At 43.6% G+C, this 27,992-nt stretch overlaps 1 protein-coding gene across 1 annotated transcript in view; it reads left to right on the forward strand.

Annotated features, from left to right (window-relative positions):
- Positions 1 to 27,992, forward strand: part of DNAH9 (dynein axonemal heavy chain 9) — a 335,073-nt gene that overhangs the window by 205,836 nt on the left and 101,245 nt on the right. Inside the window, exons 46-50 of the mRNA XM_041771484.1 lie at positions 8,782 to 8,924; positions 9,299 to 9,460; positions 9,673 to 9,906; positions 16,457 to 16,717; positions 27,340 to 27,765. Of these exons, the coding sequence (XP_041627418.1) occupies positions 8,782 to 8,924; positions 9,299 to 9,460; positions 9,673 to 9,906; positions 16,457 to 16,717; positions 27,340 to 27,765 (1,226 nt within the window). The remainder of the gene's footprint in view (positions 1 to 8,781; positions 8,925 to 9,298; positions 9,461 to 9,672; positions 9,907 to 16,456; positions 16,718 to 27,339; positions 27,766 to 27,992) is intronic.

Consider the following 27,992-nt stretch of genomic DNA (forward strand, 5'->3'; position numbering starts at 1 on the left):
GTGTTTTATATGCATGCTACAAAATAGCTTAATGAATGGGAGTTAAATCAAGTTTATCCAATTAAGGGAAGAAAGTAAGTGATCGCTTTCATGATAATCCTTTTTTTTTTTTTTCATTTTGACCTTTGAAATGATTAAGTCTAATTAGTATAAAATCCTTACTGAACTCCTGCCTGGGTTAGTGTGGTCAGACTATGAAGGCCAGAAATGTATTAGAAGCTGGCATGAGTTTCCTTCAGATAAAGTAGTTCAAGGAAGTGCCACAGCTGCAGTGATATAAAATCAGAATTCCTGTCACTCTAATTAGTTATAGACTGTTTGCCAAGCCACCCAACTTTGAGGACCTCATCCAAGTCCACAAGGAGGTAACACATGGGTAGGGTGGCCCTAGTAGCCTCTTCAACCTCCTGCATGTCTATGATGTTCCCATTTCTGTGTCAGTTATGGGGGAATTTCTTTCATTGAGAAGACCCAGTTCCAGGACACCTGGATGACTTGGTGGTTGAACATCTGCCTTTGGCTCAGGTCATGATCCTGGGGTCCTGGGATCGAGTCCCGCATTGGGCTCCCCTCAGGGAGCCCGCTTCTCCCTCTGCCTATGTCTCTGCCTCTCTTTCTGTGTCTCTTATGAATAAATAAATTTTTTTTTTAAAAAGAAGACCTGGTTGCTTAGTGTGATCCTCACAACTGTCCTTAGACCCCACAGCCCCTCTCCATGTCTGTATAAGTTTTTCCTCTCCTCTGAGATAACCATCTCTCCTCCCCAAGACCAACTCTTCCATTTGAGCCAAGAGTCCCCGCCCCACAGCCTCTGATTCAGAACCCTGCTCTCTCCCTTCTTTATTCCCAATTTCTGACTCTCCTTCATAGTTTTCATGCTCTCACCACCCACATTTACTTTCTCCCCTTTATGGTTTTCTAGATTTCCTTACAAACTCTTCCAGCCACACAGAAAGCAATAATCCCCACCCCTGTGTAGTTATGAATGATGTTGCAAAGTAGAAACTTCCAGTGTGCGTGGGCAAGAGTTTCTCTACAATAGGTACCCAAAACATAGATTGCTCTTTTGTCTGGTATGTGCATTTCAACTTTATAAAAAGTGCCAGAATGCTCTCCAGAGTGATTGTGTACAGTTCCTCTCTGACCAATAGTGCATGAACACCTGTTTCCTCCCAATATCACCAGCAACTGCTTTCCCTGACCTACTGGTTTTTGCCAATTGGCGTGAAATGAAATCTCACTATCTTCTTTCCCTTTTTCCTTGTGATCTTGAGCATCTTTTCATGGGTTTACTATCTATTCATCTTCTGTGAGTTGCCTGTTTATGTGGTTTGCCCTTTTGCTCTTGGGGTTTTGTGTTTTTTTGTTGTTGTTGTTGTTGTTTTTTGTTTTGTTTTTGTTTTCTTTTTCCTATGGATTAGAGTTCTTTGTATATTCTGGATACCAACCCTTTGTTCATTACATGGGTTGTAAGTACCTTTTGAAGTCTGCATCTGACTTTTGTCATGCTGATTTAGTTTAAATGCTATAAAACTTAACAGTTCTCTTTTTTATTTTTTTTATTTTTATTTATTTATGATAGTCACAGAGAGATAGAGAGAGAGGCAGAGACACAGGCAGAGGGAGAAGCAGGCTCCATGCACCAGAAGCCCGACGTGGGACTCGATCCCGGGTCTCCAGGATCACGCCCTGGGCCAAAGGCAGGCGCCAAACCGCTGCACCACCCAGGGATCCCTTAACAGTTCTTTTTAATGCTCTGTGGTGTTTCAGAAATTTTGTTCTATCCAACATGATAAAAGTTATCTCCTAAAAAAAAAAAAGTTATCTCCTGCATTTTGTTTCTAAATGATTACTGTTTTGGGGGCACCTGGGTGACTCAGTCAGTTGAGTGTCTGACTCTTGATTTCCATTCATGGGTGGTGGGATCGAGCCCTGTGTCAGGTTCCATGTTTAGTGGGGGTCTGTTTTCGGATTCTCTCCCTCTGCCACTCTAACCACTCTTTCTCTTTCTCTCTCTTTAAAATATATGGAGAAATCTTTAAAAATATAAATTGTTACTGTTTTACTTTTCATATTTATGTCTTGAATCCACCTAAAATTTATTTTTAATTTATTTATTAGGATGAGAAAGAGAGAGAAGTAGGGGAGTAGGAGGGGGGAGGGACAGAGAATCTCAAGCAGACTCCCCACCGAGCACAGAGCCCAACTTGCGGCTCAGTCTCACGACCCTAAGATCATGACTTGACCCAAAATCAAGAGTCTGACACTTAACCAACTGAGCCACCCAGGTGCCCCTAAAATTTATTTCTGTATAGCGTTCCTTTAACTTTTATTTTTTTTTATTTTTTTTTAATTAACTTTTATTGGTGTTTAATTTACCAACATACAGAAAAACACCCAGTGCTCATCCCGTCAAGTGTCCACCTCAGTGCCCGTCACCCCTTCCCCTCCAACACCCGCCCTCCTCCCCTTCCACCACCCCTAGTTCGTTTCCCCGAGTTAGGAGTCTTTATGTTCTGTCTCCCTTCCTGATATTTCCCAACATTTCTTTTCCCTTCCTTTATATTCCCTTTCACTATTATTCATATTCCCCAAATGAATGAGAACATACACTGTTTGTCCTTCTCCGATTGACTTATTTCACTCAGCATAATACCCTCCAGTTCCATCCACGTTGAAGCAAATGGTGGGTATTTGTCGTTTCTAATTGCTGAGTAATATTCCATTGTATACATAAACCACATCTTCTTTATCCATTCATCTTTCGATGGACACCGAGGCTCCTTCCACAGTTTGGCTATTGTGGCCATTGCTGATAGAAACATCGGGGTGCAAGTGTCCCGACGTTTCATTGCATCTGAATCTTTGGGGTAAATCCCCAACAGTGCAATTGCTGGGTCGTAGGGCAGGTCTATTTTTAACTCTTTGAGGAACCTCCACACAGTTTTCCAGAGTGGCTGCACCAGTTCACATTCCCACCAACAGTGTAAGAGGGTTCCCTTTTCTCCGCATCCTCTCCAACATTTGTTGTTTCCTGCCTTGTTAATTTTCCCCATTCTCACTGGTGTGAGGTGGGATCTCATTGTGGTTTTGATTTGTATTTCCCTGATGGCAAGTGATGCAGAGCATTTTCTCATGTGCATGTTGGCCATGTCCATGTCTTCCTCTGTGAGATTTCTCTTCATGTCTTTTGCCCATTTCATGATTGGATTGTTTGTTTCTTTGGTGTTGAGTTTAATAAGTTCTTTATAGATTTTGGAAACTAGCCCTTTATCTGATATGTCATTTGCAAATATCTTCTCCCATTCTGTAGGTTGTCTTTTAGTTTTGTTGACTCCTTTAACTTTTAATCTTAATAATGGATTATCCTAACATCACATATTGATAAATCCATCTCATGGCTGCACACCAGTATTTAACATCAGTTTCTTGTTTATAATTGGGACTATTTCTAAGTTATTACCCTCAGTGTTCTATTCATTTGGCCCATACCAATTTTACATGGTTTTATATAACATAGTTTTATAAGGAGGCTCGACTTCTGGTACAGCAAGTCCATCCCTCTGGTTCTTCTTCAGAAATGTCATGGCTGTTTTTTACCCTTTGCTCCTCTGTATACAATTTTAGAGTATGCTTGTCAGGATCAAGAAAGAAAACCATCTGATTTTTATTTATTGGAATTGCATCTTTATGATGGGGGTAATATTGAGTCATCCTCCCCTGAGCACAATTTTTCTTTCCATTTATTTAGGGTTTTGTTTATGCCCTTCAGGGGTATGTTACACTTCTTATACCAAGATCTTGCACATATTTTCATATATTACTACCTATCTCATAGTTTTTGTTTGTATCCTAACTTTTATTTTTTTTTATTTTTTTTATTAATTTTTATTGGTGTTCAATTTACCAACATACAGAAAAACACCCAGTGCTCATCCCGTCAAGTGTCCACCTCAGTGCCCGTCACCCCTTCCCCTCCAACACCCACCCTCCTCCCCTTCCACCACCCCTAGTTCGTTTCCCCGAGTTAGGAGTCTTTATGTTCTGTCTCCCTTCCTGATATTTCCCAACATTTCTTTTCCCTTCCTTTATATTCCCTTTCACTATTATTCATATTCCCCAAATGAATGAGAACATACACTGTTTGTCCTTCTCCGATTGACTTATTTCACTCAGCATAATACCCTCCAGTTCCATCCACGTTGAAGCAAATGGTGGGTATTTGTCGTTTCTAATTGCTGAGTAATATTCCATTGTATACATAAACCACATCTTCTTTATCCATTCATCTTTCGATGGACACCGAGGCTCCTTCCACAGTTTGGCTATTGTGGCCATTGCTGCTAGAAACATCGGGGTGCAGGTGTCCCGACGTTTCATTGCATCTGAATCTTTGGGGTAAATCCCCAACTGTATCCTAACTTTTAAAGTAACATTTTTGGAGGTTGCCTAGCTGGCTCAGTTAGTAGTATGTGTGACTTTTGATCTCAGGCTTATGAGTTTAAGCCCAATGTTGGGTATAGAGATTACTTAAAAATAATAAAATATTTTTAAAAAGATATGAAAGGGGCACCTAGGTAGCATAGTTGGTTAAGCATCTGACTCTTGGTTTCAGTTCAGGTCATGATCTTAGGGTCCTTGGACTGAGCCTCACATCAGGCTCCATGGTCAGTGGGGAGTCCACTTGAATTCTTTCTTTCTTTGCCTCTCCCACTTGTGTTCTCTCTCTCCCCTATCCTCTAAAATAAATATTTTTATATTTTTTATTTATTCCTTAAGAGAGACACAGAGAGAGAGAGAGAGAGAGAGAGAGAGAGAGAGAGAGAGGCAGAGACACAGGCAGAAGGAGAAGCAGGCTCCATGCAGGGAGCCCAACGTGGGACTCAATCCTGGGACTCCAAGATCACACCCTGGGCCGAAGGCAGGTGCTAAACTGCTGAGCCACCCAGGGATCCCCAATAAATATTTTTTAAACAATTAAAAAGATATAAAAAGTAAAGTAACTTTCTTTGGCTTAAGTACAGAAATGCCCTTTTATTTCCAACATTGATTTGTATCCAGCAAGCTTGTTGTTGAACACATGCTTGTGAGTCCTGATGGTTTATGTGTATATTCTCTTATATTTTCTGTGTAGAAAATTAGATTTTGAACAATAGTAGTTTAATTATTGCCTTAAATATTCTTATACATTTTCTTTTCCTTGATTTTTTTGCATAGTCTAGGACCTGTTGTGTAATGTTGAATAGAAAACATAACAGTTATACTTGCCTTGGTCCTGATTTGAAAGAGAATATTCTAGTATTTCATCATTTGGTATGTTTGCTTTGGGTCTGCAATAGACATCTATTATAGATTAAGAGAACTCTTATTTATTCCTAGTTTGCTCACAGTATTTGGAAATTTTATGTGTCTTTGTAATGGTAATATTGTATTACCTCTTTAGTGTATTAATGTAGTGGATTATTTTCATAGATTTCTCTAAGATGTGACCATCATTGCATTTCTAGGACAAATGTTAATTGATTATCATATATTTATTTTTACATATTTAGTTAGGATCTTTTAAAAGATATATCCATCATATAGTGCCTCACTAACACGGGATTTTATTTAACTTTCAGAACTTGGCCAATCTTGTAAAAATAATAACAAGGCATGGTTTTAAAGTACATTTCTATTACTACAAGTGAGGTTGAGTGTTCATGTTTGCCAGTCTCATTTGTACAAACCAAAAAGTAAACATAGTTTTGATGTACATTCCTGTTATTACAAGTGAGATAAAGCATTTGTTCAAATATTTAAGAGAGATTTATATTTCCTATACCATGAGCTCTCTTTTCGTATCTGTCACCACATCTTACAATTGTATTGTTAACTTTTTCTTTTATTTGTGGAGAATTTCTTTACATATTAAAGAAATTAAGTATTTAACTGTAATCAGAGGAAATTTTTTTTCTTTTTTTCACCTGTTTAAAATTTTTGGATGAGAACTTTAAGTTCTATATCTTAGCAAATTTCAATCATACATTTTGGTGTTATCAGCTATAACCTCCATGTTATACTTTAGATCCTAAGACCTTATTCATCTGATAACTGAAAGTTTGTGCCCTTTTATCAGACAATTTCTTCCAACCCCCAGCCCCCAGCAACTACTTTCTACTCTGTTTCTATGAGTTTGACTTTTTTTTTCTTTCTTAAGATTCCACATGTAAGTGATATGCAGTGTTTTTCTTTCTTTGTGGCTTATTTCACTTAATGTAATGCCCTCTGAGTCCACCATGCTATTGCAAATGACAGGATTTCCTTTTTTTAAAGCTTGGATAATATTTATATATATATAAAACAATTTTACATACAATTTATATTTGTACATAAAATGTATCCATTTATATGTATCAGATTTATCTTTTTTAAAAAACATGCCAATTTTGAGTTATACTTTTTTTCACTTTTAGTACAGTATTTAATCAATTACATGAGATATTAAACACTATAAAATCGGCATATAAAATAGACGATTTTGCCCAACTGTAAACTAATATAAGTGTTCTGAACACATTTTTTTTGTATTTTTTTTTTTGGAGTTCGATTTGCCAACATATAGTGTAACACCCAGTGTCATCCTGTCAAGTGCCCCGCGCAGTGCCGTCACCCAGTCACCCCATGCCCCCGCCCATCTCCCCTTCCACTACTCCTTGTTCTTTTCCCAGAGTTAGGTGTCTCTCATGTTCTGTCTCCCTTTCTGATATTTCCCACTCATTTTCTCTCCTTTCTCCTTTAATCTTTCACTATTTTTTATATTCCCTATATGAATGAGACCATATAATGTTTGTCCTTCTCTGATTGACTTATTTCACTCAGCCTAATACCCTCTAGTTCCATCCATGTCGAAGCAAATGGTGGGTATTCATCATTTCTAATGGCTGAGGAATATTCCATTGTACACATAGACCACATCTTCTTTATCCATTCATCTTTCGATGGACACCGAGGCTCCTTCCACAGTTTGCAGGTGTCCTGACATTTCACTGCATCAGTATCTTTGGGGTAAATCCCCAACAGTGCAATTGCTGGGTCGTAGGGCAGGTCTATTTTTAACTCTTTGAGGAACCTCCACACAGTTTTCCAGAGTGGCTGCACCAGTTCACATTCCCACCAACAGTGCAAGAGGGTTCCCCTTTCTCCACATCCTCTCCAACATTTGTGGTTTCCTGCCTTGTTAATTTTCCCCATTCTCGCTGGTGTGAGGTGGGATCTCATTGTGGTTTTGATTTGTATTTCCCAGATGGCACGTGATGCGGAGCATTTTCTCATGTGCTTGTTGGCCATGTCCATGTCTTCCTCTGTGAAATTTCTGTTCCTGTCTTTTGCCCATTCATGATTGGATTGTTTCTTTGCTGTTGAGTTTCATAAGTTCTTTACAGATCTTGGATACTAGCCCTTTATCTGATACGTCATTTGCAATTATCTTCTCCCATTCTGTAGGTTGTCTTTTAGTTTTATTGACTATTTCTTTTGCTGTGCAGAAGCTTCTTATCTTGATGAAGTCCCAATAGTTCATTTTTGCTTCTGTTTCTCTTGCCTTCATGGATGTATCTTGCAAGAAGTTGCTGTGGCCAAGTTCAAAAAGGGTGTTGCCTGTGTTCTCCTCTAGGACTTTGATGGATTCTTGTCTCACATTTAGATCTTTCATCCATTTTGAGTTTATCTTTGTGTATGGTGTAAGGGAATAGTCTAATTTCATTCTTCTGCATGTGGCTGTCCAATTTTCCCAGCACCATTTATTGAAGAGACTGTCCTTTTTCCAAATGGAAAGTCTTTCCTGCTTTGTCGATTATTAGTTGACCATAGAGTTGAGGGCCCATTTCTGGATTCTCTAATCTGTTCCATTGATCTGTGTGTCTGTTTTGTGCCAGTACCACACTTGATGATCACAGCTTTGTAGTACAACTTGAAATCTGGCATTGTGATGCCCCCAGCTCTGGTTTTTCTTTTTCAATATTCCTCTGGCTATTTGGGGTCTTTCTTCAGAGAGTTGGAACAAATAATCTTAAGATTTGTGTAGAACCAATTCTGAGTTACACTTAAGAAGGCCTTCCCCACTCAAAGGTTATAAAAGTATTTTCCTCATTTCTTCTGCCATTTTTATAGTTCTTTTTTTTATATAGTTAAGTATTGATCCATTTGGAATTTATCCAAATAGTTTTTTTTCCAGATCCAGCTTTCCTAATACATGTATGAAATGTTCATTTTTTCGCCACTGATTTTAAGATGCCATATTTATCATATACTAGATTCCCTGAATCTTCTTCTCTCCTTTTCTTTTCTAATAGAAAGGGATAGCTCATTCTTCATCGATATGTGGATTTATCTGTATTTTTCTCATGGCTCTTTTCACTTGTGGTCTTCTAGGTATTTTACATCTGTTTTATTTCTCCTACTAAATATTAAGCTCCTCAGAGGCAAAATTTTTGCCAATAGTAGTTAGTAAATAAATAGTTTAGGCAAAAGAAGTAAAGAGAGTTGAAAGCTCTTGTGCTACCAGCTGCTGGCCCAGGACAAAAGGATACCATGTACCCTGTCCCATTCTTTAAAGTATCGTCCCTCCCCCTGCCTTGGGTTTGGAGTAGATGTGGTGTTTGTCCAATTCCACCAGCAAGAGTGGTGGGACATGGCCAAAATATCACAGGCTCTGTGTCTCAAGGTTGGATAACCTCTTGTGTCCAATTGCATCATGCAGAGAGATGCCAAAGCTGCCCATCTGTGTTCCATTTCTCTCAGGAGAGATCCCAGACCTCTACTCTGATGATGAAGTTGAAAATATCATAAGCAGTGTGAAGAATGAGGTCAAGAGCCAAGGTCTGGTTGACAACAGAGAGAACTGCTGGAAGTTCTTTATAAATCGGGTCCGACGACAACTGAAGGTATAGAAGGATTTACTGCCCAGGGTAGGCGGACCAAAGATGGTTCCTGAGAGCCTCTAATGATATTTTGGACACAGTCATCCTTATTGATTATACTGGGAGTGGGCAGGGAGGGAGGAGTGCCCTTCTCAGCCTGAGCAATTTTGCAAGGCTGCCCTTCTCATCTGCTCCAAGGGCAGTAGCTCCCTCTTGCCTCATGCAGTCCCAGCATTCTTAATTTCTTGGCTAGAAGCCTGGCTATTATTGACAATATTTTTCCTCTGCTGGATGTGTTTCCCAACTTTCTGGGAAATAAAGAACCCAAAGCCATATCTGTCTCTCTGTGAGTACTTCTCTGATACCTTCTCGGTTCTCCCTGCCCTTCTGTTTCTTAGGTGACTCTTTGTTTCTCCCCTGTGGGGAACAAGCTGAGAGTCCGCAGCAGGAAGTTCCCAGCCATTGTGAACTGCACGGCCATCAACTGGTTCCATGAGTGGCCCCAGCAGGCACTGGAGTCTGTCAGCCTCCGCTTCTTGCAGAACACAGAAGGCATTGAGGTGAGAGGGCAAAGAAGACACTCCTCAAGGGGTCCTCACCACCTCAGGTACAAGGAATTCCATGTCCAGAGTTTCAGGGTTCCAGTTTGGGCTTGGAGAGAGTTGTTGGAGCAAAACTTTCCATGTAGGGAGGGAATGAGTGAGGTGAGGCAAACATCACCTCCAGTCTTCATGTCCAGACAGTCTCTTTATTTCCCACTCTTCGATCTTAGCCCACAGTCAAGCAGTCGATTAGCAAGTTCATGGCTTTTGTCCACACGAGTGTCAACCAGACATCCCAATCTTATCTGAGCAATGAGCAGCGCTACAACTATACAACTCCCAAATCGTTCCTGGAGTTCATCAGACTCTACCAGAGCTTGCTGTGCAGAAACAGAAAAGAGCTCAAGTCCAAAATGGAGCGTCTTGAGAACGGGCTGCTGAAGCTTCACAGCACCTCTGCCCAGGTGGGTGATAGTCTCTCCTCGCTCCTGCCTGCAGGGCACTGGGGGGTGGCGGGGGGGAGCACCCCCTTCCAGGGAACCAAAGGCACCACAGTCCAGGCCTGAAAATCATGTATGGTTTTCCAGTGGTGTCACCAGAAACCATTCCAAAAGTTAAGGCCAAGCTCTCCCTGCAGAAGGGCACACTGCCAGCTTCCAATCTGGTCTGCTCCCACATACTGATGGAATCCTCTGGAGCACCCCTTCCCTCTTGCTTGTTACCCCTCTCCTCTTCTGCTACATCCTTTCCTCTCCAGTCTGCTTCTCTTCCATCCTCAAAACCAAAAGAGATACATGGTTGGGAGAGATGGTTGTAGAGATATCCCAATTTTCTTTTGCTTCTTTGTGTCTTGCTATGTCATCCATCAAAGCACCACTGGAACCTGATTTCTGAAATCCTGTCTCATTTCTTGCATTTCTTCTTATATTCCTAAGTGGTAGGCCGTTGAAAGAAGGCCCCCATGGGCCTGTCCTCCTAATATTTTTCTACTTACTCTTCCAAAGGGAACAAGTTTATTTCAATTTCCCATTCTTCCCTTGAGAATTGGGGGATGATTCTAGCACCTTCTCTGCCCCTGCTCGTGCCTATCAAACATTGCCAGTCCCTTCATGGCTCCCTTCTGCGCTCTCTTTGCTTTTAGCAGAGCCAGCCTGTCAGGAAGGGGGTGTAGTTTTGCTGCATTTGCACCACAAAACTAAAATCATTATCAATTCTTAGGCATCACACATTCCTGTCAATCTCTAAGCCTTTTGCTTGTCATCATTGCTTGAGAGCTTTACCTTTGCAATAACTGTTGAATTTGCTTCTTCTGACTTGTCCTCTCTCCCCACTTGAGTGTCTTGAATCATAGCTGTAATATGTCCAGAGGATTTCAGTTCATTTCATGGGATGCAATGAGCCCTTGCAATCTGTTCACATAGAATTCTTCTACTCAGGCCATTTTTCTTCTGTTATCTGGTTTTGTTCATCTGCTCTAGCCTCTCCTCCAAGAGCAATGATTTGCTAGATGGCTTCTCTGCAACCCGTATCTATTATGTTCTCACTCATTGATCTCATCCTTTTGGCTTTTTTCCTCTTTGTTCTAGGAAAGCTTCTCACGTTTATCCTCAACAATTCTAATTTAATAGTGCGTAATATTGTTTCTGCTGCTTGTGCGTCCAGTGAAGACTTTAATTATGTTCTTACATTTTTAATATCCTAACAGCCCTTCCTCATCTCATCCTTTTCCCCTTCAAACACATCCTATTGCTCTTTTCTTCTGGCCTGTTTTCCTGCCACCGTGTCACAGAAATCATCCTACCAATGATGGCAGACAGCTTCCCTGATGTTTTTTCTAGATTCAGTAATGCATCATTTTCAGAGCTCTGTTCTTAGTCTCCAAATGCTTTTCTCTTCCTTGTTCCGTATTTCTACAAAGACCCTTTCCTTTTCTTCATTTACCCTCAGGCGTTGTGAGATCTGTTCAAACTTGGTATTTGTCTACTGATGACAGGTAACAATTGTCCATGAAGCTCCTCCATTTCCTTGTGTGCTGTGACCACACCCCTTCCCAGAGCTGAAGTTCAGGGCAGATGGAGAGACACAGATCCAAACAGCCAAGGCCCTAGCAGTTTACCTGGCATCTTGTAGAAAGGTAGCATCTTCTCTCCTAGTGCTTTTTAGTACTCTCAATCTCTGAACTTCTGGGAAACAGCATAAGATAGAATCCCAGAATGTAGTCCTACCAGATTATTTTTAACATCTGTCACTTTTTTCCTCTTCCAGTCTCCCCCCACCTATGGTACCCTCAGAATACTGTCACCCCTAGCAGCCCCTGTTCTCCCTCCTCTCCCCTATTCTCTGGCAATTATCAATCATCCCAGAAGAAGACTGGTTATACTGTAGGTGAACCAAGCTCTACCAGTCCTGGCATCAGTTTTGGTTTCTTCTCCTTCAAGATTCTCTACTTCAGTGAGTAGTGCTTTCATCTACCCACTTACCTAGAAACCGGGGAGTTACCTTACATTCCTCTCCTTGTCTCATTTAAGAATTAACAAATTCTGTACTTTTCTATTTATCTCTCACATGTACCCCTCTTGCTGTAAGCCTGTTTTCAATGCCTTGATTTAGACACTTCTCACTTAGATTGTTTTAATACACTTAACTCTACAATGTCTCCCCCAACCTGAACCTGCTTCACCGCAACCTCTTGCATAGCCCATCAGGCCAAATACTTAGGGTTGTCCTTGACTCTCCTAATTTCTCTCTCTCGCATGCCCTGTGCCCAAACACAAATTCGCTGTTGGCCCTATCTTCAGATATGACCAGAATCCCACCACCATGCACCTTCTATGCTGCTACTCCCTTGATCTGGGCCATTGGCGTCTTTAACCCAGGCAACCATAGTACCTTTCTAACTCATTTGTCTGCTTCTCCTTTTGCCCATCTTTGGTCTATCATCAACAGAGCAGTCAGAGTGATCCTTTCAAAATATAAATCAGAGCATGCCACATTTCTGGTCCAGAACTATTTCCCTGTGAAGGATCCTTTGCTCCTTCCCATCTGGGTGGTGGTGGTGATGGTGGTTTCAAGAAACAGCTAGTGAAGCCACATGGTGCGGTGAGCCCTTCACTGGCTCTGCTGACAGTGGCTGATTCTGCTGGGTCTTTGGGTGGCACGGTCGGTCTTTGCTGCTGCCTCAGATGAGAGCTTCACAGCTGGCATCACTTCTGTTCTGTTCCTTCTCTTGACACAGTCAGAACTCCCAGCTCTGACTTGGGGTCTCACTCTGTCCCCTCCTGGCATCTTCAGAACCCACTCTCAGCCTCGCTTCTGGATCAGTAGTCCTCATGAGGAAGGGGGTCTATTGTGTTGAAGAAATGTTCATAAAAATGTTCAAATGCTACATGTTGTTACAAATTCCCTGCCTTTACAATTTACTCTTCAAGTCTGTCTGGAGATTCTTCTATTTATTTTGGGGTTTCAAATAATCTCAGGCCACCAAACTTACCTAAAGTCGACAGGTTCAATAATTTACCATGATATGCTCATCAAGACTCTTGGTTGCAAGTGAAAAAAAAAAAAAAAAGAATTCAAGTTCTTAACATTTAAAAAGAGAGAGAAGGAGGGAGGGAGAGAGAGAGAGAAAGAAAGAGAAAAAGAAATAGAAAGAAAGAAAGAAAAAGAAAGAAAGAAAGAAAGAAAGAAAGAAAGAAAGAAAGAAAGAAAGAAAGAAAGGAAGGGAGGGAGGGAGGGAGGGAGGGAGGGAGGGAGGAAGGAAGGAAGGAAGGAAGGAAGGAAGGAAGGAAGGAAATGAAAAGACAGGAGGAGAAGGGAAGAGAGAGAGAGAAAAAATTTTTTTTTGAGATTTTGTGGTATATTTATCAGGATCCTTTTGATGGCAGCTGACCAAAATCCAACTGAAGTTGGTTTAGTCAAAACAAGTTGGTTCGGATAATTGGAAATTCAGAGACAGAGCTTAATTTAGACAGGGCTGGAGCTAGATCCTCAGTAAGCATCCCTGTTCAGGGAAGCAACCCCCATGGCCCTGGCAACCACAGACCTACACTCTCTTTGCTTTGCAACCCTATTGTAAGAAGGAGTTCGTCTTTCCCTGGATTTTCTGCCAAATTCCTGGATAAATGTTCAGTGGCTCTGATTGATTGGCCCCTTCAGATCATTGGTTTGCCCATACTTCAACCATCCTCTGTAACTTGGACATTCTCTTGACCAAGTGAGGTTCCAAGGCCAACCACTGGAGTCGGCTCCACCCAAACTATGAGGACTTGGGAAGGGAATGTTCCCCAGAGGAAATTCAAACTCTGTTTCCAGAACAGGGATGAGAAGGTTTTATTAGGAAGGCAGATGGGAAAGCTCTAAGAGAATAGCCTATTGAGGTGTGAATTCATATGAGAACATGGTAGGTGACCAGAGGGACTCAGAGTAGGAAGGAAAATATCTCTGGGCCTCCAGCCTTCTGCACACTAGGGATGGCTCTTGATTATCCCGGGCTCTCTCTCCTCTTTCTGTGGCTCTGAGGGGGAAAGGCCTAGGAAGTTTCGTTTTTCTCTTTAGCATCATATTCCTGGTCCTTGAAGAAGGGAGAGTGTCTCACCACCAGCCTTTTGTCACCCCACTCAGCTGACATCACCCCCACCCAACAACACTCATGGTGCTGACACAAGATGGTGGAAAGGGTTCCTCTGTTGTTTGTGATGCTCTCCCTCTTGATCCTCCTATCCCAGGGGTAGGGGGTGGGGTGCCTAAAGAGGAAGAAAGCCAAAGAGGGGCTCGAATGCTTTGAATAAGGAAAAAGGGAAGAGGAAATTTTAGCGTGACCTATTTCAACGTCCTGTTCTATTGCAGAAGAGCCATAAAATGAGCCTGACATACGCCCTCTCTGGGGAGCGGCCCCATTATGTCTTGGAGGGACCCTCCAAGTCACAGCTGAAGAGCTATCAAGCTCCCATCCACAATGCTGGTGATTATTGACCTTGGACCCGAGGGCATAGACCCTATCTGCAATCAGCAAAACAAACAAACAAACAAATGACAACAGGAAAAAAAAACCCAAAACCAACTCTCCAATTTTCTCAAATCTCCCAAGATTTAAAAAGGAACAAAAAGTTACTGGTGTGTTTGCTGACTGCAGTGATTATGTGGTTCAATCATTTTGATTTACAATTGCATCTTTGTCCTTGTAGAAATAACTCCCTGCAGCTGAACGACGGGAGATAGAAATGGATTAACCTTCCAGCACGGGCATATAAGACTCGTTCTAGGGAGCAGGCCTTCATTTGAGGTTAACAAAAAGTCTCCAGTTTCCATGAATACAACAAAATTAAAGAGCTTTCTTTTTCTTCTCCCTCTGCTTTCCTTTTCTTCTGATCTGCCGCGAAAAAGGAATTATCAGCAGCATCTAAGCCTCTGTTTTATTTTTCCCTTTATGCATTTTGCATCATAAAGCATTTGAATCTATTTAACGTGTTCCAGGAGCTCTGAAGTAATCTTTGGTTGTTGTATGAAAATAGACTGCAGAAAAATGAGAGATAGAAGGTCATCCTGCCATGTAAAGTTTATGGGCCATATAGCAAATACAAGTGGCTTTTTTACTTCCAAGAAATAAACAAATCTGAGTCTTCTCTTTGCATGTAAAAGGGCCATAAAACCAGGCCAGTGACTCTCAAACCCAGGTGGCCATTTGCATCAGCATCACCCAGAGGACCTGTTAAAACAGATCGCCAGACCCACCTCCAGAATTTCTGGTTCAGGAGGTCTGGAGTGGGCCAGAGAATTCACATTTCTAGCAAGTACCCAGGTGCTGCTGCTGCTGGTGGTCTGGGAAACACACTCTGAGAACCACCACCCTCCACTGACCTGAATGTACAGAGAAAACTATCCCTCCTCGAGAAATAGGTGATTTCTGACATGCTGGTATTACTATCACTTTAGTATTTCCTCCAAAAAGACTATAAATATGGAAGCTGGATGGAGAGCCAGTTCTGTTCTGGTCTGGGCCACTGGGACTCTTGCAGTCCCCTTTTTACTTGGCCAACATCTGTCTTGTTGGGATTGTAGACATAAACAAAGACCAACCAAATTAAGAAGCAGCAAATGCTCTCTCTTCAGAGCTCACTCTAGCAAAAGAGGCAGCCATTAGCACCCAGTTTTGGCCGAGACTCAAAGGCCGCAGAGGCCTGGGAGAGCTTCATGGTGGGGAGAAAGGGAAGGGTGTCGGGTGTGTCCTGAGGAAGGCTGGTGGCCTGCAGAAGCTGGGGGTGGGCACTAGGAAATGGGGCGCCCTATGTGAGCAGTCAGGGGAGCGTGTTCGACTTTCTCTGGTTGGTCCTAAGCTGGAACCAGAGAAAAGAATTAAGGAAGTTGTCGACTATTAATTGAGTTCTGGCCATTGGAGCCACTGTTACTGAGGTTTTTGTCTGTCTTCCTGGATTGTTCTGGAGGTGGGCATCTGACTTCCTGCTCATCTGACTTACAGACAGCAGGCTGGCTTCCTGAGTTAGTTATTGTAGATAATGGGTTGGTCTCCTGGGCACCAGGAGGGTCACGGTTGTGGGTCAGAGTTCTACTTTTACATATGGTCTGACCATTGTCTGTCCATACATTCGATCTCTCAGGATGCGCAGTAGATACTCACTTTTTATAGCTTGCAAAATTCTTGGCATACCAGACATTGGCCAATTTCAATTAAATAATGACTGATTTTTTTATGACATGCCCACTATGAACAAAGCATCATGAGAGACACATGGAGTTTTATAAGATACAAGTGCAATGTCAGTGAGAAGCAGCCTAAGTCATGCAAGCATCAAGGGGAAAGAGAAGTCAAGGCACGTGTTGCCTAGAATCTCTTACCATGTTTACTGTAGAGGGAGGAGGAAGAGGGAGTCCAGTGTGCCTTGGTCCCAGGGCCCTTGGTCCCAGATGAGAGCTCAGCTTTGCCCCTTCCTGTTGGGAGTTGGCATGTTTCTCTGCAGGGTCAGAGCCCCAGGACCACCTGGTGCTTTTCTGCTGCAGGTGGATGACCTGAAGGCCAAGCTGGCTGCCCAGGAAATAGAGCTGAAGCAAAAGAATGAGGATGCGGACAAGCTGATTCAGGTGGTCGGCATAGAGACAGACAAGGTGAGCCGAGAGAAAGCCATTGCAGATGAGGAGGAGCGGAAGGTGGCTGTCATCATGCTGGAGGTGAAGCAGAAGCAGAAGGACTGTGAGGAGGACCTGGCCAAAGCAGAGCCAGCACTTGCAGCCGCCCAGGCAGCTCTCAACACCCTTAATAAGGTAGGAAGATCATCTGTCCTGCTGCTTACCTCTCACAGTGGTGGGGGTGGCAGGAAGTGGCCCCTGTGACCCAAAGACAGCTTGGTACCCTGGTGCCCTAAAGAGATCCAAGGGCAAAGTTGGAGGCTTAAGGTAGGATCCAGCTGTCACTGCTTTATTCATTAAGCAAACATTCGCTTATTTTCTTTAAAGATTTTTCTTTATTTACTCATTTGAGAGAGAGAGAGAGAGTGAGAATAAGTTAAGGGGAGCGGCAGAGGGAGAAGAAGAAGTAGACTCCTCACTGAGCAGGGAGCCTGATGCAGGTCTCGATCCCAGGACCTCAGGATCATGACCTGAGCCAAAGGCAGACGCTTAACCCACTGAGCCCCCCAGGTACCCCTGCAAACATTCATTTACACTGACAATCTATCAGGCTTTACAGAGTACCAATGACATCCCAGGCCTTTGAGTCTGAGAACCAGTCAGAATAGGAGATGCCCAGTGTTCCAGACCTTCCACTTCACAGATGACAAAGCCTGGGCCCAGAGTCACAGACTCGCTATTAGAGCCAGGCTTAAAACTCACACCCTCACAGTCCAGCTCCAGAAACACTCAGCTCCGTAGCCCATGGTCATTTTACCCATTACATACGACAGGACACATGAGCCTTATAAAGCCCTGAGAAAATTCTTAAGACCTGAGACTCAAACACATGTTGGCTCCAAAATATGAAAAGAAAAAAAAAAAAAACGCTATGTAAACAAAATTAACAGATATTCAAATGTCAACAATATGTAGCCATGTGTCAGTTAAAGTCCTATATGTAACCATCTGGTACAACAAGCGTGACCTTTTGAGATGTATTCAAGGGATACTTTTATTTGGGTTCCCTTAAGATGTATCCCTGTCTGTGTGTACTAGGGGGATGGTAATTAGCTGCTGCTTTTATTTTTCACAGATTAAGCTTCTCTCCCATTTGGATAACCATGGCTGAAGGGCGGGGGAAGGAGGGAAGAGAAAGGAGCAGACTCCAGTCACAGGGAGCAAGCTTCAGAGGGGGCCCCAAAAGCTGACCCTGTCTGTGTTGGGATGCTCACATGGTGACTTCTCCTCCTCCTGGGAGTCTGGCGGTTCACTTGCCCCTTGGCCGAGATCTAAGACAACCTGTGCTGGCTCCCTTGAGCAAGAGCTCACCTCTGATCCATGGAGTCACCTGTGCCTCCTTTCCCGCAAATGCACTGAGGGCATCAGCCCCGCCCTGCAGCACCATCTCCCTTGCTCCGTGATGGGGGCAACTAGCCAGCTTTTCTCCCGCATTCTCAATTTCTGGGGTAGGAGCTAGACCCAAGGCCACTGTGTCATGCTAACTGTACCCCCACATCCTCCCTTATAGGTGGGGTGGGTGGCACTCACCAGTGGGCCTCTTTTCATCTCCACCTGCCTAATGCTTTGACATATTTAGTGTAGGTGAGACATTTGAGATGCAAACATGAGCATTCTGAAACTTTCTTCTCCTGCATCGCCCTGGAAGGTAACATCTAGCAGTTTTGGGCTTTAGCAAATCTAAAATGGAATTAGGAATGCTATAGAAGCCTGGCATATGGTTACATATAAATTGGCATGAGTCTCATATGGTTACATATAAATTGTAATTTGAGATGAATGCATTCTAGGATTTTTAAGATTTTATTTATTTATTCATGAGAGAGGCAGAGACACCGGCAGGGGGAGAAGCAGCCTCCCTGCAGGGAGCCCGAAGCGGGACTCGATCCCAGTACCCCGGGATTACGACCTGAGCCGAAGGCAGATGTTGAACTAGTGAGCCATCCAGGCGTCCCACATTCAAGGATTTTTTATGAAGAACTCTAGAATTACGCATTCTGGGCTTTTTATTTTTTATGCTCTAAAGGCTAAGGCACTGAGGGCCTAAGCGGCCCTAAAGAGACCCCCCATCAGGAGAAATCACCAGATTTACTACTAAGAACCTGGGTACTGTGAGGGATGGACTAGGATTGCAGGGGTTGCCCAGTTATGCCACCACTTCTCAGCCTGAACCTGGTAGCAGGGCCAGGCCAGGCTTCTCCCATCCCTGGACGGTGGCATCTGCTTGCACCTCCTGGACACTGGTGAGGCTGTGTACCCCTCCCTGCCACCACCCTTCCTCCTGCCTCAACCCTATCCGTGTTTCAAGCTCAAACTTACATTCTAGATCAGTGTCACCCTTTTCTGATTCTTTGATCATGAACCACAAGACAACTTCATTGACGCACACATGTGAAGTGTCTGCTGACCGTGTCTTACTAATAAGGCAGGTGCCTTTCATAACATCTTTTGACACAGGGGGTTAGATTTCCTAAAATAAGCTGAGTCCAAATACCGGCTGGGCTGTTCACTGGATGTATCTCTGGGCATGATTTTCTCTCTGCTCAGCCTGTTTCCTCATCTATGCAAGGGTGGTAACAGTGACACAACTCCCATTAGGTTATCACAGGGATAAAATGACAGAATGTATGAAAAGTAGTTCAGAGATGACCCACCTGAGTCATTTTTTAAAATATTTTATTTATTTACTTAATACATAGAGCAGGGGAAGGAGCAGAGGGAGAGGGAGAAGCAGACTCCCCACTGAGAAGAGCCCTACACGGGGCTTGATCCCAGGACCCTGAGATCATGACCTGAGCCAAAATCCAGAGTCAGGGGTTTAACCTCCCATGCCACTCAGGTGCCCCCACCTGAGTAATCTTTTTAAAAGAGCAGTTGGACCACATCACCCCTCTGTTCAGAATCTTCCATTGGCTTCCCATCCTACTCAGAATAAAATCCAAAGTGGCCCACAAGACCCTACGATTTTGCCCAGTTCCCTTCTTCTGGGTACAACATGATTGTCTTCCTCCTGTCACCCTGACTTCCCCCTCTGCACTGGCCTTGCTGTGTCTCAGACACCCCAGCACAATCCCACTCCAAGGCCTCTGAACAAGCAGTCGGCACTATGTGAAGTGCTCTTCCCCCAAGAAGACCCCCACCCTGTTCTGTCAGGTGTTTCCCCAAAACTTACTCCCACAAAGAACAAGTAATAAAAGCACTTAACTAATTTCAGAAAAAAAAACCCTCAGAATATACAAGAAAGAAAATGTAACCCAAGGTGAACAATATTTACAATCATGTCATAATCATATTGAACTAAAAATTCGATATAACCATAATAATTAGGAGGGAAAAGAGGACAGTAAACATAGCTAAATATTCATACTCTAAGTAGGAAGACACTTGCTAAAGCCTAAAATGAAAAGAAGGTGCCTGGGTGGCTCAGTCTGTTAAGCATCTGATTCTTGATTTTGGCTCAGGTCATGATCTCATGGGTCATGAGATCAAGCCCCACATCAGGCTCCTCATTCAGCAAGGAGCCTACTTGAGATTCTCTCTCTCTCTCTCTCTCTCTCTCTCTCTCTCTCCTCCTCTGCTCCTTGCCACTGCAAATAAAATGGAAAAAAATATAGCAACATAGGCATGTTCTTTATCAATAAGGAGTGAAATCTAGAAGAAGCAGAAGAAATTGTAAGCATGGCTTCTGGAAAGCTGGAGTTGGAGTCTATCAGGCATGTGCTTTGTTCCAAGCCCTGCAGCCGTCTCAGAGTTTGTAAACTCCTTGCATGCATTACATGAGCAGAAATAGACTAAAATTTCAGTGGCTCAAAAAAAATAAATAAAAATAAATAAAATAAAATTTCAGTGGCTCAAGAGCTCAGAAGATGACATGGCTAACTGGCTGGCCAGGTAGGAACTAGGGAAGAGAAAACCCATGAAGCAAGGACTATAAGGAAGAGAATTTTACTGGATGGAGGAAGGAGTAGAGAAGAGCATCCCAGAAGGAAGCAGTGTTTGCAGAGACCTGGATGTGCAGAAAGGTGCAGAGTCTCTGAGCCATGGTGCACGAGTGGGCTCCTCCGAAAGTGATGAGTCTTTCCAGGTGGGTTGACCGAGATCGTTAACAGCCCATGGCATCACTGCACAGTTTTCCTGTGGACCATTGTTTACAGTCTACAGATCACAGGATGTGTGAGGGGGGCCTCAGACAGCATTTTTTTAAATTGTGGTATAAGTGACATGTAATAGTACTCGTTTCAGGCATATGACATAATAATTCAGTGTTTGTATATGTTGCATTGCTATAGTAAGTCAGGTTAATATCCATCATCACCACACATAGTTAATAGATATTTGTGTGTGCAATGAGAACTTTTATGATTTCCTCTCTTTTCAAATCTACAGCACAATATCGTTAGCTGTAGTCACCCCAGAACTTATTTCTTTTATAACTGTACCTTTTGACGCCTTCCACCCATCTCACCCGTCCCCCTCGCCCCGCACCTGGTGAAGTGGAATGGATCAGCCTGTACTGCAGGCTGGTGAGGGCGCTGTTGCTTCGTGAACCCAAGGACCCCTGAAGTATCCTCAAACCCTCCGCATTCACAGGACCCTGTATTTCCTGACCACTTCCCTGTTTTCTTATAGTTTTCAAACTTAAAAATAAATCTGTAGTTAATGCATAAAGAACACCTGTAAATCTGAGCCTGGTAGTAAGTCTCTGCTTTGGCAGTCTTATTTCACTTTTATAGCTAAACTGAAATAAATCCAGTGTAACTTTTCCTGCCTTAGTGGAGGAATGGTTTTGCTTGCAATTTCATGGCCTCTTCCCCTTGACAAATTTAGCTAGAATATTCTATTTGTTCCCTATGTATTTCTTACCATGAGCTTGCTACTTTATTTTATAAATAATATATAATGGCATTTTCATTATTAAAAATTATTCATGGGGTACCTGGGTGACTAGTCGCTTAAGAGTCTGACTCTTGGTTTCAACTCAGGTCATGATCCCAGGCTCTGTGCTTAGTGGAGAGTCTGCTTGAGATTCCCTCTCTCTCTCTATCTCTCTTTCTCCCCCTCTCCCTCTGCCCCTCCCCTTGCTCAATCGCACATGCACTCTCTCTCAAATAAAAAAGTAAAATCTTCTAAAAAATTATTCAGATAGTGTAGAATACATGGAGTAGGATATAAAGTCAACCCTCTTCTACACTATAGCCCCATTTCTCTCCCAAGAGAACTCCTGGAATAATATGGGGCATGGAATGGCTGGGTGGCTCAGTGATTGAGCTGCCTTCAGCTCAGGTCATGTTCCCAGGGTCTTAGGATCAAGTCCCGCATTGGATTCCCCACAGGGAGTCTGCTTCTCCCTCTGCCTGTGTCTCTGCCTCTGTGTGTGTGTGTGTGTGTGTGTCTAATGAATAAATAAGTAAAAATAAAAAATAATAATATCATCATCATCATCATCATCATCATCATCATCATCTGGGGCATATCCTTTCCAGCAATTTTTCTATGCATTTTTAGTTGTGCAAATGCACATATAAAGTATGTCATATTTTAAATATGAATGGATAACGCCAACTTACTTTCCCTCATGAAGTAAGACCATTTCAGGCCAGTACATACACTGAACTTGAATGCTTCATAGGATTCCATGCTATAATTTTACCCTTTTTTTTTTTTTTTTTTGCTATTTATCCATTGTTGAGTGTTTGTTGTTTTTTTTTTTTTTTCCAGTATAAATATCCCTGTGCATAGATCTTTGTTGCATACACAACTATTTCTCTGGGCCAATAAGAAGTACAGTTGTTTGGTAGAATGACATGGCAGACTTGAATAATGCATCCTCCACCTTAGAGAGATTCACATCCTAATCTCTGGAACCTGTGAATTTTGCTCCTTATGGCACAAGTGACTTTATAGGTGTGGTTGAGTTAAGGGTACTGAGGTGGGGAGATTATCCAGCTGGGCCCCAATACAATGTGATGGGGGAAGCAGAGTAGGGGCAAAAGTGGATATGATGTGGGGACACAAGCCAAGGAATGAGGCCAACCTCCAGTCGCTGGAAGAGGCACGCAGCAGGTTCCAGGAGGAACCATCCCTGCCCACAGCTTGACTTGAGGTCTTCTGGCCTCCACAGCTGGGAGCTAAGACACCCGTGTTGTTTCAAGTCTCCAACTTTGTGTTAATTTGTTACAGAAACAATAGGAAGCTCTTATCAACAATATGCTCTTTTTTCTAAAGATTTATTTATTATTTGAGAGAGAGCACGAGCGAGGGAGGTATGGAGGGAGGAGAGAGAGAATCTTCAGCAGATTCCCCAAAATGGGGCTCAATCTCACGACCCTGAGATCATGACCTGAGCCAAAATCAAGTCAGACATTTAACCAACTGAGCCACTCAGGCACCCCCCCACCTCCTTTTTTAAAGATTTATTAGAACAATATGCTCTTTTTTAAATAAATAATAACCAGTCTCTGTCCAAAAAGGTGATTCTTGTCTATAGTTTTGAATATCACCTTTCCTATATCCTTGACATTCTTAGACATTTTCAATCATTTTAACTTGCCTAAATAAAAGAGCAAAACATTTTTCACTTTTTTTTCAAATTATGGTTGGTTTCATTCTAATGAGATTTGGGCATCTTTTCAAATATTTAGATTTCTCTTGCCCATTGCTTATTCAGACTTTTGTTGTTCGTTTTCTTGTAAGAGAGTTTCCCTCTTTTCTTACTAAATCATAGTAAATGATTTACTTTATAAATTATTACTACTTTATAAATTTTTACTATTAATCTCCTGGTATATATATCATAAATCTTTTCCTCATCATTTGACTTTCAGTATTAGCAAGGAGATTTTATAATCAAATAATTGGGAAAATTCTAGTGTTTCCAAGTTAAATAGACTTCTTTCCTACAGGACTTGTTAACGCCTGTGTTATGTGATAAGCCTGGTACTAAAGGGTGATAGAGCATGAGAAAATAAAATCTCAGGTGAATCTAACTTATGAATAGTGGTGTAAGACGCCTATATAAAATACTAGTAAATAAAATTTACCATACTGCCAACTGGCTGGTTTTCCCTATGTAAGATTATTCACGTAACTATATGAAACCCTAGATCAAAGATGAAAAGCTTCATAGTGATTTTGATATTTGATATCAATTATTTCATCCATCTGGTGATATGCTGAATCTAAAAATTTTGTTCGAAAATAACTAGCAACTTTCCCTCATGCCTCTTTTTAAAACTTATGCCTACACTAGCTCTGAAATATGTCCCAAACCCAGTCACCTCTCACCACCTCCACTGGACAGCCCTGGCCCCGGGCTCAGTCTCCTGCATGAACGACTGTGCAGCCTGCCCTGCCACAACAAGCTCTCAAAGCAAAACCACATCATTTCACCCCCTGCTTAAAACCCTCCACTGGCTTCCCCTTGATGTTAGAATGAAATCAAACTGCTCCCTTTTTTGGTCTGGATCCTGACCAGCTCTCCTCTCCCACCTCTATCACCCTCCTGACCACACTCTATAGAGTGGCCAAGTTTGCAGATCCCCATGCTTGAAGCAGCCCCTTTGCAGATGCCCCGGCTCAAATGTCAGCCTGCCAAAGTGGCCTTCCCAGACCTCAAGGGGTAAAATCAATCCTCAAGAATCTTCTATCCTATTAGCCTTGTTTCCATTTTGGGGAGGGGGGGTTAAGCACTTTCTCGCTATCCCAAACACCAAAGGTGGATCCCTGTATGTTGCCTGTCTTTCCACCTGAATGAGCAGAAGGGCTTTGCCTGTCTTGTTCCCACTGTACCCCCATTTGCCAAATGCACAATGACGTGAACCTTTAGTCCTTCATCTGTTCACCCAGCCAGGACTCATTGGCTGTTCTGGGTGCACATGATGCATCCGTGAACAAAGATCCTGCCCCTGTGAAGACTACATCCTAGCGCAAGTGAGGGGTGAGAGACAAGCATGATGACAGAGTTCTTTATTGTACAATGTGTCAGAACATGTCAGATGCTGGAAGACAAAGGTAAAGGAAGCACAGAGCAAGGAGGAGCCCTGGAGGAGGCGGGAGGTTGCAGTTTTAAGGAAGGGGATCAGCATGAGCCTCGAGATGAGAAGTTTGGGTGGAAACTGGAAGAAGAAGCAAATTCCTCAGGCAGACACCTGGGAGAGTGGTCAAGGTCAAGGCAGCAAGGGGCCTCCACAGGGGCCTGATAGCAGGATTGGGGTAGAGAAACCAAGAGTGTGAGCCTGATGTCTGCTCGCTCAAAATTCTGTCTGCCAACTGGGAACTGTTTCTTCCATCCTGTGTTCCTCCTAGTAGAACCATATCTGCCTGCCCTGTAGCCATTGGCTACAGGAGCCCTGTCTAACTAAAAAAGGTCATTTCCTAGGACATTTTTTTTCAAAGATTGATTGATTTAGAGTGAGTGTGCAAGTGGGAGGAGGGGCAAAAGGAGAAGGAGAGAGAGAATTTCAAGCAGACTCTTGGCTGAGCAGGGAACCCAATATGGGGCACGATCTCAGGACCCTGGGATCATGACCTGAGCCAAAACCAAGGGGCAGCCACTTAATCAACTAAGCCACCCAGGCAACCCCACCCCCACCCCGTCCCATGGACATTTTTATTTCCACTTGCATTGGAGAAAAGGTCTCAGTCCCTCCTGGGTGCAAAGTGATGGCCATGACCTTGAGCTGCTGACCCCCACTAATTCCAGGTGATTGTTGGACACCCATGTTGATGAACACCTGCTGCATGCCGATTCCTGGGACCAGAGCGACAGTGGTTAACAAGATAGATGAGACCATCCCTGTTGTCACGAAGGAGAGGAGATGGAAATTCAATAAGGAAAGAGTGATGATCATTTTTGATGGCCCCAGGTTCTCTGCAGGTCATCAGGGTGCTGCTAGGAAATGATGAGAAGGGGAAGTCTTTCCGAGTGGGAGACGTCTGAATTCTGAATTGAGATCTTGACGGATGATAAGGGACGGGCCATGCAAAAAGCTTAGCAAGAAGTGGTCCAGGCAGGGGTCCTGAGTTGGGGATGAGCTTGGCAGTCAATGTGCTGGGAGGAGGTGACCGTGGCTGGAGCTTGGTGACACATGGAGAAAGTAGCACAGAGTGAGGGCAGAGAGGTAGGTCGTATGCCTTGCAACGCGAGGAAGCTTCTACACGAAAGAGAAGCACACACAGGGAGAAGCAACCACAAGAGAAGATCCAGAAAGCCCGTAGACACTCCAAACACAGCTCCACTCGTCCTTACAGCCAGCTCCAAGCTCATCCCCATCACAGACATGAGCGAGAAAGTCCCCTCTGTACTTGGTCTTTGGTCACTACTACCAAAAAGTTATGATTAATTTATCGGGAGTGATAAATATAAAAAAGACTGGAAGGAATCACACTGAAATATTAACAGTGACGTATCTGGGTTGTAGAATTCCATTTCATCTCCATACATTTTTATATCTTCTTAATTCATGCTGAACTTATACTGGTTTAAAGTCATGGGGTTTTGTTTCTGATTATATTTTCTGATCCTGCACCCTGTGCCCCAGTGGAGGCCACCACGGCAAGTATGCTAGCACACCATCCTATGTATACTGTCCTTCTATCCACCACTGCCCATGTCACCCAACAGGTTTTCACGACCAAATGTGGAAATAGTTTCAGAAGCAAATGGAGCATCTTCCCAGGTGCCTCCATTAGGTGCAGGAAGTAATCCCCCTCATTTGTAGATTTCCAGGCCCAAGGGCACCCCAAATTCATTTGGCACAGGGGACCTAATCCTTAAAATCAAGATCTTCCTCCACTTGGGGCCCCTGGGTGGCCCAGTCAGTTGAGCATCTGCCTTTGGCTCAGGTCATGATCAAGGGTCTTGGGATTGAGTCCCACATCAGGCTCTTTGCTCAGTGGGAAGTCTGCGTCTCCCTCTCCCTCTGCCTGATGCTCCCCACTGCTTGTGCTCTCTCTCTCAAATAAATAAAATATTTTAAAAACTTCCCCCCCCCATAAAATCATCCCCAAAAAGCAAGTGCTTTTGAGGTCACATGGTACTCACTGATGGTCGCAATAAACCTGAAATCAACTGTACGTGCATGTATGACACAGCTTCACTCACAGATCCAGGGTGCCCCTGCTCCCAATTTACAGATGGAAACACAGAGGCCTGGGAAGTCGAAGTGACATGCCAAGGCCAACCCTTTTGGCCCTATTTTCCTAGTGCAAATGGTGATTGGAGCAGAGGACAAACCCACATCCAAGCAGGGGCAGTGACTATGCCCGGCTTCCAGGCTGAATTATTTCTTGGCAGAAAATGTCAGGACAGTCAAGTGTAGTTAGAACAGGCTCATGGAACAAAGAAGTTTAATTAAAGAAAAAAACAAAATTTGTTGGGTTACAGGGCTATTCTCTTCGATCCAAGATGGGAAATTAATTTATAATAACCTTATCTTTTATTCAGGGCACGCTGCCTGTTTCAGAGTATGTTGGCATCCTGCTATTTTTCTGTTGAATGTGAAATAATTGTGTGTTTCTAATGGGCAGCGAGTCCGCTAAAGAGCTGAACAAACGGAGCTGAGTCTTGGGCTCGCCATGGGGCGCGTCTGAAGCCACTGGGGGGAGTAGCTTTCGCTTCCCTCTGATGAGTCATGACATTTAAAATTCAGAGGGCTCCATGGGCCTCAAGGCAGCCTTTTCAGAATGGTCATTCTAGAACCCACATGCTTTCGTGGCGCATTCGTGTTTTTCCTGACAGCCTCCTCCTCTCTCCTCAGACCAACCTGACAGAGCTGAAGTCGTTCGGGGCCCCCCCTCCAGCTGTCAGCAACGTCACGGCCGCCGTGATGACCCTCACGGCTCCCGGGGGCAGGGTGCCCAAGGACCGCAGCTGGAAGGCCGCGAAGGTCACCATGGCCAAGGTGGACGGTTTCCTGGACTCCCTCATCAACTTTGACAAGGAGCACATTCACGAGAGCTGCCTCAAGGCCATCCGGCCGTACCTGCAGGACCCGGACTTCAACCCCGAGCTGGTGGCCACCAAGTCCTACGCGGCCGCGGGCCTCTGCTCCTGGGTGGTAAACATCGTGCGCTTCTACGAAGTGTTCTGTGACGTGGAACCCAAGCGCCAGGCGCTGAGCAGGGCCACCTCGGACCTCACTGCCGCCCAGGAGAAGCTGGCAGCCGTAAAAGCCAAGATTGCTGTAAGTGAGGCTGGAGGGCCCTGACCACGACCCCTGCCCTGCCAGGTGGCCTCTGTGCAAACCACACACTCCCCCATTTCCCAGCGCCTAAGCAGCTCCGGTTTTATGGGGTTTTATTTTATTTTTTTAAAGATTTTATTTATTTATTCCTGAGAGACACAGAGAGAGGCAGAGACAAAGGCAGAGGAAGAGAAGCAGGCTCCCTGTGGGGAGCCCGATGCGGGACT

Source organism: Vulpes lagopus, chromosome 10, assembly GCF_018345385.1.
Source record: "Vulpes lagopus strain Blue_001 chromosome 10, ASM1834538v1, whole genome shotgun sequence".
Taxonomy (NCBI): Eukaryota; Metazoa; Chordata; class Mammalia; order Carnivora; family Canidae; genus Vulpes; species Vulpes lagopus.